This window comes from Lontra canadensis, unplaced genomic scaffold (genome assembly GCF_010015895.1).
Source record: "Lontra canadensis isolate GAN:19392208 unplaced genomic scaffold, GSC_riverotter_1.0 scaffold519, whole genome shotgun sequence".
Classification (NCBI taxonomy): Eukaryota; Metazoa; Chordata; class Mammalia; order Carnivora; family Mustelidae; genus Lontra; species Lontra canadensis.
This window is the reverse complement of record NW_022631510.1, coordinates 1-14306: the sequence shown is the minus strand read 5'-3', so window position 1 is coordinate 14306 and position 14306 is coordinate 1. Positions and strand designations below refer to the sequence as shown.

The 14306-nt window shown below is 59.2% G+C and overlaps 1 protein-coding gene across 1 annotated transcript; it reads left to right on the top strand.

The window, feature by feature from the left end:
• The first annotated feature begins 1910 nt into the window (after positions 1-1910).
• Positions 1911-12343, top strand: LOC116863091 (collagen alpha-2(XI) chain-like). Its single transcript, XM_032850593.1, has 36 exons — positions 1911-1949; positions 2160-2213; positions 2546-2653; positions 3635-3688; positions 3994-4047; positions 4145-4189; positions 4274-4327; positions 4454-4498; positions 4639-4692; positions 4785-4838; positions 5050-5103; positions 5463-5571; positions 5709-5798; positions 5952-6005; positions 6229-6336; positions 6477-6584; positions 6727-6780; positions 6882-6935; positions 7148-7255; positions 7428-7481; positions 7728-7781; positions 7978-8031; positions 8192-8245; positions 8586-8693; positions 9097-9150; positions 9339-9392; positions 9515-9568; positions 10138-10191; positions 10457-10564; positions 10678-10731; positions 10889-10942; positions 11214-11321; positions 11473-11526; positions 11831-11866; positions 12061-12114; positions 12234-12343. The coding sequence occupies exons 3-36, from the start codon at positions 2580-2582 to the stop codon at positions 12246-12248; spliced, it is 2196 nt and encodes a 731-aa protein (XP_032706484.1). The 5' UTR covers positions 1911-1949; positions 2160-2213; positions 2546-2579; the 3' UTR covers positions 12249-12343.
• Positions 12344-14306: the final 1963 nt, after the last annotated feature.

Sequence of the window (14306 nt, the reverse complement as noted above, 5' to 3'; positions counted from 1 at the left end):
CTTGCCCATGCATGTCATTTCTTCCCCTCACCTGATTGCAGGGACCTCGAGGTCTCCTTGGCCCTAAAGGCCCACCTGGTATTCCTGGGCCCCCGGTATGTGACTGTCCTTGACTTCTGACCCTGACGTCACCCCCTGACCCTTCCAACTCTCCACCCTTCTTAGCTGCCTCTCTCCCCACACCTCCGGTTCCCCCTCCCTGGCCCCACCTCGCTCTGCTCCAGCCTTTAATCCCAGGTGCCCTTGCAGGGTCCTGTGGTACAGTCCACCAAAGGCTCTGAGCATAGCTTAAAAAAATAATCTTCAAGAAAAACAAAACAAAAACCCGCAAACCCACAGACCCATAGACCCACGCCCTGTGGATCTGGGCCGGCTATGTTTGCTTAGGTTTGGAGGTCTGACCAACATGAGGCTGCCCCGTCCCACCCTCTGGAATGGCCGGGCCTCCCAGAAACCACAGGTCCTTCCAAGGCCCAGGCCCTGCCTTCCAGCCTGCTCAAGCCCCTCTCATGTTTCAGGGAGTCCGAGGCATGGATGGTCCCCATGGTCCCAAAGGGAGCTTGGTGAGTAATGGGCATGGAGAACCTTAGCCAAGGTCCTGTTTTCTTGGTGACCAGTTTGACGTCCTGCCTGCTTCTGGTTCTTGTGCTCTGCTGTCCCAGCTAGGACTCAGCTCTCCACTCTCAGTTTGTCCCGTCAGCATCTTCTTTTGACCTCTGCCTGGTTGCTTGTTTCTAGGGACCCCAGGGAGAGCCAGGACCTCCTGGACAACAGGGCACTCCTGGAACCCAGGTGAGTTGTCCTCTCCAGCCCCTCCCCACCTTTAACAAGGTCAGACCCTGGATGGAAATTAAGGGTCTCAAACTCCAGTGCCCATACTCCGAATGGGGATGCTGGCTACAGGAGAGAGCAGCCCACCCCTGTGGGGCCCTGTGACTTCTCTCTCTCTCTCTCTCTGAGTAGGGTCTCCCCGGGCCCCAGGGTGCCATTGGGCCTCATGGAGAGAAGGTAAGTGACTAAGTGATTGGGTGACAGGGGATGGGCTGGAGAGGTTGGTTGTAGGGAGAGCCTTCACTGTGTGGCTAGGACTTCAGCCACCGTCTGATCTGATCCCTCTCGTGACCCTCTACCTCCTCCCCCTGCAGGGTCCTCGAGGGAAACCAGGGCTCCCTGGCATGCCTGGCTCTGACGGGCCTCCGGTGAGTGGGTCCGCACCTCTTAATCCAAATTCCAGTTGACCTTCCATCCCAGTGAATGACCTCCAAGTGCGTTTGGTAACTATCCACATGGTGTGTTCCTCACACTGGGAGGTCACTGGTGGTGCCTGCCCCTGGTCAGTTGGCTTCATTAGGGTCACAAGGGGAAGTGGAGTTAAAGAGGGGAAGGGAGGGGTGCAGGGAAGGTGACAGTGGCCAGTGGTCACATTCTTCTTCCCCCTACCCCCAGGGTCACCCTGGAAAGGAAGGTCCTCCTGGAACCAAAGGAAACCAGGTGAGATCTTCCATACCTGCTTTCACCCAGAGGGAGTTTCCACCCAGACTCTGGGGCCCCAAAGTCCTTGGGTTTTCCCTGTCTTACCATTCATGTGGCTCTGAAATATTCTCAGCTCCATGCCCTGTATCCCTATCCAGACTCCATTGTTGTCTGTACTGTTTGTTCCATGCCCTGAGCCTCCACAGTCACACATCAAAACCCCTTTTTAGATACCTTTCTTTCTTCTTCCAGGGCCCATCTGGACCTCAGGGTCCCCTAGGATACCCAGGACCTCGAGGTGTCAAGGTAATGGACAGCCAGGGTGGGAGATAAAGGACTGTGGTCAGGGGAGCCAGCTGGGGTCTCAGGAGCTCGATCCTTCCACTCCAACCTCCGTCCCTGATCTGTCTCTGTCTGCCTACTAATTCCAGGGTGTGGATGGAATTCGTGGTCTGAAGGGTCATAAGGGTGAAAAGGTGAGAGAGGCGCCCCCAGCCTCCCAGCACCTCCATCCTGCCCCACACCACCCCTTCTGCCCAGCAGTTGCCCCGCTTCCTTCCCTCCAGCCTGCGCTGTGCTGATCTCCAGCTCCGAAATCCACCCTTCTGCCATGTTTTCTGAAATGCCCCATTTTACCTCCTGACCCCCTATTATCTCTGGTGACCTCTCACCCCCATCTTTCTCAGGGCGAGGACGGTTTTCCCGGGTTCAAAGGGGACATGGGCGTGAAAGGTGACAGGGTGAGTAGAAACCCACACAATGGCCTCCCCAACCCGAAGTCCTGATGTTCTTCCATGTTGGAGCCCCCAATCACCAGCCTGTTTCCTGAAACCCCAGACTCCCCATCTCCAGTGCTTTTCTCCCTTGGAGCCCGAACCTGGCAGGATGGCAACCTGCACAGTCTGCATCCCACCAGCCTGATAGTCGCAGTGTTCTCCCTGTCCCTGTGGGGCTCCCTGTCCTGCAGTAGTTTCTGGGACCCTACTCAGCCTCACCGGGGCCCACCTCTCCTTTTGGGGCCCAGCCCACACCACCAGTTCCTGACACTCACCTCTTCGACTGTCTTACCCAGGGAGAGGTTGGAGTTCCTGGTTCTAGGGGAGAAGATGGTCCCGAGGGGCCGAAGGGACGCACTGGACCCACTGGAGACCCTGGCCCCCCCGGGCTCATGGGCGAAAAGGTGACAGGGGACGTGGAGGGGATAAGGGCCTGAACACTGGGATCAGGGTGGGCTTGGGGGTGCCCACAGCTGGAGTCAATGAGTCATTTGAAGACCATGATACGTTAATTATGCTCCTCTCTGTAGAAGGCACCCCCTGGTCACTGACAGTTGGGGGTGAGGTGGGGATACATAAGAAGTCAAGGAAAAGTCCCTGTCGGGAGAATTTACGTGGCATAGAGGTAGGGACAAGGCATTAGGCTGGCATAAGGAATGTAGGTACAAGGCAGAAGGAAAATGTGTCCAGACTTAGAGCAGTGGGAATTACAAGAAGGGAGAGTCAAGCAGTCAGAGGAGGTGACCTACAGAGCTAATCTCCATGCCCTCACTGAGGGCCAGCCCTGCGCCTGCTTGTCCTAAGCCCCGGGCTGCAGAGAACGTTCATTGCAACAAGTAAAGATGCTTGTTCGTACCACAGCCGGTCATGGGCATGGCCTGCATTTGAGCCTAGGAAGGCCTGCCAGCTCCTAACATCTGCTTCACCGCTGGCTGAGCATGGTGGGCCCTGAAGCACCAGGAGGAAGGGGGTGCATGTCAGGAGGGTTGGGGTGGTGCAGACACAGGTCGGGGGGCAGAGGCCATCCTGAGTGTGGTGTGTGAACCTGCAAGGGGACTGGTCTCAGTGGTGCAGGGAGTGTGTGCTGGGGAAGGGGAGCTGAGGTTGGGGGGTAGGCAGGGGTAGATCATGGAACTCCATGGAGCCGTGGGTTTAAAGGCGCAGAGGAGGCAGGATCCCAGTCCCAGAGCTGGGGAAAATCCACTCTCAGGAAGGATGGAGGACAAAAGCCAGGCAGCCTGTGGAGCAGGAGAGGAGGGGCTGGGGCCTGGAGGTTTGCTGGGGAGGCTCGCTGGGTGGGGGCTGGCTCCTGTCTCTGGGGCTTGGGGTCTCCAGGGATGGTGTGGTGTCTGATTCCTTCCCAACTGCTCCCTGTCTCTCCACAGGGCAAGCTGGGTGTTCCTGGTCTGCCTGGCTACCCTGGACGCCAGGGTCCCAAGGTGATACTATGCCCCATTTGTGCCCCTTCTCTTCTTCCCTTCTCTGACCCCTGATTCTAGGAAGCATAGACTGACAGTGGTGGGGGACCCTAGAGTGAACTTAGCTCAACCCCATTCTACAGATGAGGAAACAGAGGGCCAGGCAGCCGCGGGGGGTGTGGGTGGTGTGTCCAAGGCCACATAGTTCTTGGAAGAGCCCAGGCCTCCCACCCTGCTGCCTCCATCACCTCTCCTGACCCCCACTGGCTCTTCTAGGGCCTCTGTTTTCATGACATCTCAATTTTCTCCTTCTCCATCCTCACCAGGGGTCCCTGGGATTTCCTGGTTTTCCTGGTGCCAGTGGAGAGAAGGGAGCCCGGGTAAGCTGGGGGAACGGAAGGGGTGCAGAGGGCAGGGCTGCCCTATGGGTGGGATCGCACCTCTGGTGATGTGTTCTTTCTGCTTCCTTCCCACCAGGGCCTGTCGGGGAAGTCAGGGCCTCGGGGAGAGCGGGGCCCCACGGTGAGTGCGGGGGGCAGACATGTGGCTCAAGATCCCAAGAGGTGCATTTGGGTTTTTCTGACAGCTCCCCTCCCCGCTCTCTAGGGTCCACGGGGTCAGCGGGGACCCCGAGGTGCCACGGGGAAGTCTGGCGCTAAGGTTAGTGGTCTTGGCAGGACTCCATCCACCATCTGCCCCTTAGCCTGGCTCCCGGTTGACTCCTCTGACCTCCAGCAGAGCTAGAAGGCAGTGCCTCTTCCCCTCTGACTCTCTTCCCCCTGACAGGGAACATCAGGTGGTGATGGCCCCCATGGTCCTCCTGGAGAAAGGGTGAGTATGGCTTGAGTCTCTTGTTCTCCAGTGCTCCCCAGGGAGCCTGAGTGGAACCCTCGCCCTCTCTCCCTGGGTAGGGGGCTGGGGAATATGCACCCCCTGCCCATTCTTCTCATTCAACCTGGCTCTGTCTTTAGGGTCTCCCTGGACCTCAAGGCCCCAATGGATTTCCTGGCCCCAAAGGACCTCCAGTAAGTTGACCTCTGACCCACTTGGGTTCTGTGAATTCTTCGCCATCCTCCTTCCCAGCTCAGCATTCACCTGATGCCTGAACCCTTTCTAGGGTCCCCCTGGGAAGGACGGGCTGCCGGGACACCCAGGCCAGAGAGGGGAAGTGGTAAGTAATGCCCCTGGCTCCCCCAGACCTTCCAGGACTATCTGGTAGGCCCACCATGGAGATTCTTCTGGCAAAGGGATTGTCCTGGTGCTGCTCAGACCCATGGCCAAGGACTCCGTGGTGACTCTGCCCTTCCTCCAGGAATCTGGGGTCTGTCCCACAGTGTCTGTGCTTGACATGCCTTGACTGCTCTCTCCTCTTCCTTTCTCAGGGTTTCCAAGGGAAGACTGGCCCCCCTGGTCCTCCAGGGGTGGTGGGACCTCAGGTATGGCTGCCCCCTTGAGGAGAGTGGACCCCAGACCCTGAAGTTAGTTTGTCTGATCCTCTGCTCCCTTTTCCCGATCATACGCCCCAACCCCTTTGGAGCAGGATCCCGACTGGGCCAGTTCTCATCTCGTGTCCCAAAGGGGCAGTTCCCCAGTGGGGACGCGGGGTGGTGCAGTTACCCCAGACTGGGGAACTACACTCCAGCACAGTGGCCTAAGAGAGCCCCAGGAATTCCCCACTAGCTTTGGGGTGGGGATAAAGGGCATCCAGAGGGGTCATTTTAGGATGGCAGTGTGGCCTCTTTGGGCGGGGAGCGGGGCAGAGGGTCAGCTTGGAGTCTTTCTGTCTCTTTCTTAGGGAGCAGCAGGAGAAACTGGGCCCATGGGGGAGAGGGGTCACCCGGGCCCCCCCAGGCCCCCCAGGAGAGCAGGGACTGACTGGAACAGCTGGAAAAGAAGGAACAAAGGTCAGTAAGGGGTCAGGCAGAGGGGAACTTGGGAGACCAGGGTTGGGGTGCTAAAGGGAACATATAGTTGGGGATTTGAGAAAAGCCAGAGATCTCATGAGCATGGTTGTGGCTCATGGCCTTTCATTTCATCTTAGGGTGACCCTGGTCCCCCAGGGGCTCCAGGGAAGGATGGACCTGCTGGTCTGAGGGGTTTCCCAGGAGAGAGAGGCCTCCCTGGCACTGCTGTGAGTGAGAGCTCAGTCCCCCAACAAGTCACCTGGCATCCTGGAGTCGCTCAGTGTCACCCCCATACTCACTTCTCCAAGTCTGCCTCCCCTCCCCTCATCCTTCCCTGCCTTCCCGACTCACATCTGTGACTCCCCATCTCTGGTTCACAGGGTGGATCCGGCTTGAAGGGAAATGAAGGTCCGGCGGGTCCCCCTGGCCCTGCAGTGAGTCTGGGGGACCTGAGGGGCGGGAGGGAGGAGCCAGGAAAGAGTGGGTGAGGAGGGATGAAGAGGGGCATCCGGATCTAGGCAGGGCTGTGGGACTGGGCAGAGGGAGTCTAGGATCCGCCGTTGTGTATTCAATTTGGGGCTATTCTCCTGGGAACCATGTTCAGGGCTTCTCTGGTGTGGGTGGGCTGTGGGGATCTGACTCCATTTCCTGTCTCAGGGCTCCCCTGGGGAGCGAGGTGCAGCAGGATCGGGGGGACCCATTGGCCCCCCAGGGCGCCCAGGCCCACAGGGTCCCCCTGGAGCTGCAGGAGAGAAAGGTGTCCCGGTGAGTGTGGGGTCCCTGGGGAGAGACACTGGGGAGGGGTCTGTGAGTTGTGAGCTGCTGGGCTACAGAGAGTTCCTTGTGAGGGTGTTGGAGGGGGAGGGTCGTCTCCGGCTCAAGACTCCTTTCTTCTTTTCTTCCAGGGTGAGAAGGGCCCCATTGGTCCAACTGGTCGAGATGGGGTGCAGGGTCCTGTGGGGCTTCCCGGTCCTGCTGGACCCCCTGGTGTGGCAGGAGAGGATGGAGACAAGGTGTGGGAACCTACAGACCCTGGGCCCAATCTTTCCAGATAAGATTGCTGATCTGCACATGCCTCCCATCCCCATCCCTGTCTTACCCTCCTTGCCCCACCTGGGTCTTTTCTCTAATATCTCATCTGCCTTGTCCCCATAGGGTGAGGTGGGAGACCCTGGACAGAAGGGCACTAAAGGGAACAAGGGTGAACATGTAAGTGACTGTGACTTTTGACTTCTGATCTCTGGCCTTTAGCCTTGTTTCCACCTGGTCTCTCCCTGTCTTGGTGTCTCTGACTCTCCTTTTCCCCCCAGGGCCCTCCTGGACCCCCTGGACCCCTTGGTCCTGTGGGGCAGCCTGGAGCCGCGGTGAGTGACTGATGCCCCGTCTGCTCCCCTCCCTGCCCCACCAGGGGCGCTGGCAACTTCTAGTCTGCCCTCAGTTCCCCTTCACCCTTGGAGTTGAGCATGGGAGTGAGGGCTCTGGACCTGGTGCCCAGCTTGGTGTGGAGTTTGTGAATAGAGAACTCCTGACCCATGACCATCTCTGTGTCCTTGTCCCTGCCCTCCCTCCACCTCAGGGAGCAGATGGGGAGCCCGGAGCTCGGGGACCCCAGGGACACTTTGGAGCCAAAGGTGATGAAGGAACGAGAGGATTCAATGGGCCCCCGGGACCCATTGGCCTACAGGTGAGTTGGGGGGAGTAGAGGCAGGGGCTGAGAAGTGGGGTCTGACCAGCCCCTGCTGCTGAGGACTGGGGGACATGTGGGATCGGAGGGAGGGGCACTGGAGGCTAAGTGTACCTGGAGCTGTTCTCTGGTGGGTCGGTCATCCTGGTCTGTGCTGTGTACCCCCACACAGGGTTTGCCAGGCCCCTCGGGTGAGAAGGGAGAAACAGGAGATGTGGGCCCTATGGTGAGAGTGACCCCACTGACCCCCTGGCCCCAACCCCACCTGCTCCTCTCTCCCCCTCCCCCCCTCCATCCAGCACTCCCAGCATCCCTGCTCCCTGCATGCTGCTTCCTGGGGGGGGCTGCCCCCCTCCCCTGAAACCCCCACCCCCACCCTAGGATATCAACCCCACCCAACCCTCTGGCATTCCTGTGTGCCTAATGCTCTTCCTTTCTCTTCCCTTCCCCATCTCTGCTCTGTTTTCCTCAGGGACCACCCGGCCCCCCAGGACCTCGAGGCCCAGCTGGACCCAATGGAGCTGATGTGAGTCCTCTCAGATCACTGTGGCCAGTCTTGCCTCCCTTTTCCCAGACCATAAACTCTAGTCTCATCTCAGCTGCCATGAGAAGTTGCCGGCCCTGGAAGGCCTCCCGCTATCTCACCGCTGTGACCTTGGGGTGCTCATTCAGGGTCTACCCCCTCCCTTAAGCAATGACTCCTACTTCTGCTCCTCTTCCAGGGTCCACAAGGTCCCCCGGGAGGTGTTGGGAACCTAGGTCCCCCTGGAGAGAAGGTAACTGGGAAGGGAGTAAATGAAGGGGTTTGTCTTGGGGTGGGGTATGAGGGTTGGACTTCTGCCAGCTTTGGTTGGGGTTGGGGCAAAAGAGAATGAAATATGGGGAATATTGAGATTTGGGGGTGAAAGGAGGTTTTTGAACCCAATTTCCTTGCAGGGGGAGCCGGGAGAGTCAGGCTCTCCAGGGGTCCAGGGTGAGCCCGGTGTCAAGGTGAGTGAGATCTCTGAGGCCTTGCTCCCTAATCCCCAACACCCTCCTCAACCCCAGCCCCTGTTACTGTGACCTTCTGGAGCTGGAGCTCCTCTACAGCCCAGGAGCCTGTGCTCCTAACACTCTGTGAGGCTGGACCCCTGGGTCTGAGTGAGCCCCACGCTCTTTCTTCGGAGGGAAGGAGGGACCCGAGGACTCCTTCTGGGCTTGACTTTCCGTGAGCATCCTGCTTTCACTGAGGGGGTGGAGGGGAGGCTGCAGGTGTCTTGGAAGCAGGGGCTGCATCCTTGATCTTCGAGACCCCTTTGGGACCATCCATACCCTCTTACTCATCCTTCAGGGCCCACGCGGGGAGCGTGGAGAGAAAGGAGAGTCGGGGCAACCAGGAGAGGCAGGACCACCAGGGCCTAAAGGCCCCACCGGTGATGACGGCCCCAAAGGGAACCCTGTGAGTTTAGGGGAGGGGCTGGGAGGAGGGCTTTGTGAATGAGAGACCTGGGAATAGGGGTGTCTGTGAGTGGGAGGGTCTTGGAGTAGGGGGAACCCAGGAATGGGGGGATACTTGGGTGGAAGGCTCTGGAATGAGCTCTCCTGGCAGGGATGTATGATATCCATGGCAAGGTGTGAAGTCCAGGGAAAGAAAGTGAGAGATGCCTTCTAATTAATTCCCTGAAAGCATCAGAAAGCATGCAGCACATGAGGTGGGGAAAAGAGAGCGCCAGGGACCATCTCCCCCGGTTGTGCAGTTGGGCACCGGCTGGGGAGGGAGGGTGTGGCATGTGCTCTGAGCGTCTGTGCTGGCTCTGGGTAGGGTTAGGGGGTGGTGACTTCAGCCCTTTTCTCTGCATTAGGGTCCCGTTGGTTTTCCTGGTGATCCTGGCCCTCCTGGAGAAGGTGGCCCTCGGGTGAGTCTGCTTATGGGAGGGGAAGGGAGATAGCGGATGGGCTCCTGCATGGGCCTTTGTGCGGCTGACTGGCTTGAGTGTGGGAAGCTGGGGGTAGGGCAGGGCAGGCAGAGGGATGGGAAGATTGGCAGTTTTGGGGGTGACGCCAGCTAGGTTGGGGCAACCCTGACCTTGCTGCATCCCTGCAGGGCCAGGATGGTGTGAAGGGTGACCGAGGAGAGGATGGAGAGCCAGGACAGCCTGTGAGTGACCAGTGACCCATCCCTCCACTACAGAGCCCAAGCCTTCAGGCCCATTACCCCCTTTTTAAGCCCCACTCCATTGGCTGGAGGCTAAACACTCACCCACCCCTGTCCCTCCCTAGGGATCCCCTGGTCCCACTGGGGAGAATGGACCTCCTGGACCACTTGGAAAGCGGGTAAGTGAGGTGGACATCCGGGACCTTGAGGGGCAGTCCTTGGCTGGGTGGATAGGAGATGGGGGCAGCGGAGATGGGATGGGCAGGGAGCTGCCTGGGGGCGGGGTGCATGTGTGTGGACATTTGTATTTGTAAGTGTGCCGTGTATAAGGGAGCATGTCTGTTCCTGGGCTTTGCTATGCATGTTCTTGCCGGGGTGTGGAGGGTGGTACCCATCAATTGGTCAGAATGGACGCTGGAGGAAGGGCTAGCTTTCCTGGAGGGTCCCTGCTGGGCCACGGATTAACCCTTTATTTGCTGGGGTAGAAGGTGTGTGGATGGTAGACAGTATGCGGGCAGGTGGCTCTTCCCTGAATACACAGAACTCCTCGGTATTTTAACAACCGGTACAGCTGTACCAGCTCGTCTGGGAATCAGCTTCTGCAACTCTGTTGGTGCATGCACGTGTGTGTGTGCGCGCGCACGCGCAGGCAAGCGCACACACACGCACAGGCTCATGGCCCCCGGAGGACAGGTAAGCAGCTGAGCCTGGTGACTCACTGACTTTTCCTTCCTGTCTCTACCTGCAGGGTCCTGCCGGCACCCCTGGTCCTGAGGGGCGGCAAGGAGAGAAGGGAGCCAAGGTGAGGTAGAGGCCATTCTGGATGCTGGAATATTCCCCCCATCTTCTGGCACCTCTGGTTCCTCAGATTCCTCTCTCCAGATGTCTACCCCATATTGAGCCTCTTATCTCAAGGGGGCGTTCCCTATACTTATTCCTGTTCCTGCTTTGGGTCTCCTGGGGTTTGGCCCCTTGTCTCTGCCTCATCCTTTCCACATTGGACCCCCTACCTCCACCCTTACCCCTTTCCTCTGCCCTTTAAGACTCATTCCTTGTATATGTTTCAGGGGGATCCCGGTGCTGTGGGTGCCCCAGGGAAGACAGGCCCTGTGGGTCCAGTAGGCCCAGCAGGGAAACCTGGTCCTGATGGTCTAAGGGGACTCCCAGGCTCAGTGGTGAGTCATGGAGTGGAGCAGCTTGGCTGAGGGTAGGAGGGGTCAGGGGCCTTAGGAAGGGTGCCCGTGTGGGGACAGTTCTCCTGATCTCTGTGGTCCCCTTGAATCTGCAGGGTCAGCAAGGCCGTCCTGGGGCCACAGGCCAGGCGGGACCTCCAGGTCCTCTGGTGAGTGACTCTGGATTGGGTGGGGTGGGTGGGGCGAGGCTGGTGGTGCTCTTGGGCAGTGGGCATCCATCTGAAGCCCTGGAGGAGGTGGGACATGGCTCTGGGGAGAGCTTGGTCCCACCTTTCCATGGACAGAGTGATTTCTATCTCCCCACAGGGACCCCCGGGACTTCCTGGCCTGCGAGGTGATGTTGGAGCCAAGGGCGAGAAGGTGAGTGACAGACCTGCGGCTGGGTATCTCCCCTTACCCTCAGCCCGGAGGACTATGGGGGCCCCAAGTGTCTACCGCTGTGCTTCAGGGCTCCGACACCGAGTCTCTGGGGTCCTTGCTCAGCGAGGGCTATTCATAGGCCCTGCTCTATCCTTGGCCCCCTGCCCGAGTCTCTCCTGTCATTTGGGCTCTGACCCCTGTGGGCTCCTCCTTCTGCATCCGTGTGTCTCCTTTCTGCCTCCCCCTGACCGACTACCTGTCCTTTCTCCAGGGTCACCCAGGTCTCATCGGGCTGATTGGGCCCCCTGGGGAGCAGGGAGAGAAGGGTGATCGGGGACTTCCTGGCCCTCAGGGCTCTGCTGGACAGAAGGGAGAGACGGTGAGGACATGGTCCTGGAAGGTCTGGGAGGATGAGTGTGGGGATTTGTGGTGGGGGTGGGGAGGGTGGAGGTGGAGACTCAGCTGGGGGGTGGGGGGTCAGGAGGGGTGTGGAGGGGGACCCAGTTGAACCATGCCCTTTTCCTTCCTAGGGTATTCCCGGAGCATCTGGCCCTATTGGTCCTGGAGGGCCTCCCGGCCTCCCCGTGAGTACCCCATCTGTTCCTCACTAAATCCCCTAAACCCTACTGCTCTCCCTCCATAATCCCCCAGTGGCATCCATGGCAACCACCAGCCAAGCAGAACAGGCCCCAGTGTCCTCCATATGTCCTTACACAGTGTCTCCTCCCCCGTCCTTCCAGGGCCTCTGGAATGTCCCCGTGTTCCCTCAGGCCTGCCCCTCCTATAGTAAAGCCAGGGTCCTGTGGACTCATGACTTTGCCTCTCCATTCCTCCTTGTCCTACCCCTCCCCCATGGTGACCATCTCTTTCTTCTTCCTCATTTCCCAGGGACCTGCTGGCCCCAAAGGAGCCAAAGGAGCCACAGTGAGTGACCCCCAGCCAGCTCGGAGCTCTGCCCCCTTCCCCCGGCCAGACTTGACATTTCCTCTCCAGGGCAAACATGCTCCCTCCAGCAGAGCTGCTCATTCCCAGCCCAGAGACTGACTTGAACCTTCTTTGGCCTTGACTGCATGCATGAGCCCTTGATTCCTCCATGAGCTCATTTACTCCTTCGGCAGGGCCCAGCTGGACCCAAGGGAGAGAAGGGCGTCCAGGGTCCTCCAGGACACCCGGTGAGTTGCAAGTCAGGGCCCGCCTCTGTCTGCTCCGCCCCTGCCTCTCTTTCTTGGTTTCTTGGCTTCCACTTCCTATCCATTTGTCTCTCACCTTTTCCATTCTTCCTTCCACCCAGGGCCCCCCCCGGTGAGGTGATCCAGCCCCTGCCCATCCAGATGCCCAAGAAGACTCGGCGCTCCGTGGATGGAAGCCGCCTGATGCAGGAGGATGAGGCCATGCCGACTGGGGGGGGCTCCGGGCAGTGCTGGGGGGCTGGAGGAGATCTTTGGCTCCCTCGACTCCTTGCGGGAGGAGATTGAGCAGATGAGGCGGCCGACAGGGACCCAGGACAGCCCCGCTCGTACCTGCCAGGACCTGAAGCTCTGCCATCCGGAGCTGCCCGATGGTCAGTGCCAGCCTCAGGAGACGTCACAACAGGATGAAAAGCAGAGTGGATGCAGGGACTTCTTGGGGGAAGGCGTGGGGTGGGGGTGGGGGTCGAGGGGCCTGGAACGGCAGCTCTTCACCAGCCAGGTGGGGAGTTTTTCAATATTTGACAACTGATCTGGTCCTCCCGGTGCTGACCGGCTCACGATCAGCCTGCTGCCTGCAGGAAGTGACAAACATACACATGTGTACACACGTGCTTGCATTTACACAGACGGGCACGCGTGTGAATCTACCACCACATATTGTACTGACGTGAGGTGTCAGTGCTCCTGCCCCCTCCATCGGGGGCCTGGGCGTGCTGCTGTGGGGAAGGGTGCCAGAGACGGGCAGGGGTGTAATGTGGTGATGGGGCATGAAGTAGGGTGGGCAGCATTGTGGGATTCCAGGGGACAGTGGGACCTGGAGACTGAGGGCATGGTGGGGAGGGTGGGGGTTTGGAGCAGCGGGGTGGGAGTGGGAAGGGGGGCAAGGAGTGTCTTGGGTCCCGCCTGTGGGGACCCTGACCCTTTCCTCTCCCTCACCCAACAGGAGAGTACTGGGTGGACCCCAACCAGGGCTGTGCTCGGGATGCCTTCCGGGTTTTCTGCAACTTTACAGCCGGAGGGGAAACATGTGTGACACCCAGAGATGATGTCACGCAAGTGAGGGCTGCCCCCCTTCCCTCCCCTGCCCCACTTGCAGTCCCAGGGGCTTGTAGGTTTCTGTGACAGGCGCCCTGGCCCTACAGAGCCTGCGCCCCTTCTTTCCTTGGCTCTTCCCTTATTACCACCAGCCCGCTGCCTTTTCCCTCGACAACCCTAGACAAAGCTTGCCTTCTGTTTACCCTCAGTCAGTCCCAGCCTCCTGCTCTGGTCCCTCATTTCTCCCTCAGCTCTTTCTGCCCACCCGTTCCCTGCCCATGACCCCAGCCACGGGAACCCCGCTTCTGTAGATGTTCTGCCAGCCCTGCTCCATCTGCCCCTCACCACCAGCCTCTCTCCTGCCAGTTCTCTTACGTAGACTCAGAAGGCTCCCCAGTTGGTGTGGTGCAGCTAACCTTCCTGCGGCTGCTCAGTGTCTCAGCCCATCAGGATGTCTCCTACCCCTGCTCTGGGATGGCCCAAGGCAGTCCCCTGAAGCTCCGGGGGGCCAATGAGGATGAGCTGAGCCTGGAGACCAGCCCCTATGTCAAGGAATTCAGAGACGGCTGTCAGGTGGGAAGCAGGAAGAGCTGGATCAGGGTGCATCCTGAGTCAGGCTGCAGGAAGACTCTTTGGGCGGAGGCATGCAGGAAGAGCAGGAGGCTCTAGCTTCTTGGTGTCAGATACACCTGAGGGGGCGCTGATGGCAAGGAGGATGGGAAGGATGGAAGGTGGTGTTCACCTCTGTGCACACACCAGCATCACCCAGAGTGAGTCATGCAGGCTGGTGCATACATTCACACAGGCTGTTGGATGGAGGCACGCAGGGGTGCAAATCACCCCTGCCCCGTGAAGGCACAGGAGCACACAGATACCCACAGAATGTGCATACACCCCTGGTGCTGCCTGGACAGGGTCACGCATGCACACATGGGGAATTGTGTCCGATGTTATCACGCAGTTACACTGCAGACATGTGTTTACACACCCTGTGGAGTCACGCCGACTCACACAACCACCCCAGGGGGATAGTCTCAAAGACAAACCCACAGACTGGCTCGTGAGCACACGTGCATGTGTGCACGTGTGCAGACACACACACACACACACACACACACACACACACACAACTCCCTAGC

What these genes read in the sequence shown, in the direction of transcription:
- LOC116863091 (XM_032850593.1), top strand. Translation starts at nt 2,580, where the DNA reads ATGGTCCCGAGGGGCCGAAGGGACGCACTGGACCCACTGGAGACCCTG. An exon ending in CTGGACCCAATGGAGCTGAT is followed by an intron (nt 7,782 to 7,977) that starts GTGAGTCCTCTC and finishes CTCCTCTTCCAG; the next exon opens with GGTCCACAAGGTCCCCCGGG. An exon ending in TAGGTCCCCCTGGAGAGAAG is followed by an intron (nt 8,032 to 8,191) that starts GTAACTGGGAAG and finishes ATTTCCTTGCAG; the next exon opens with GGGGAGCCGGGAGAGTCAGG.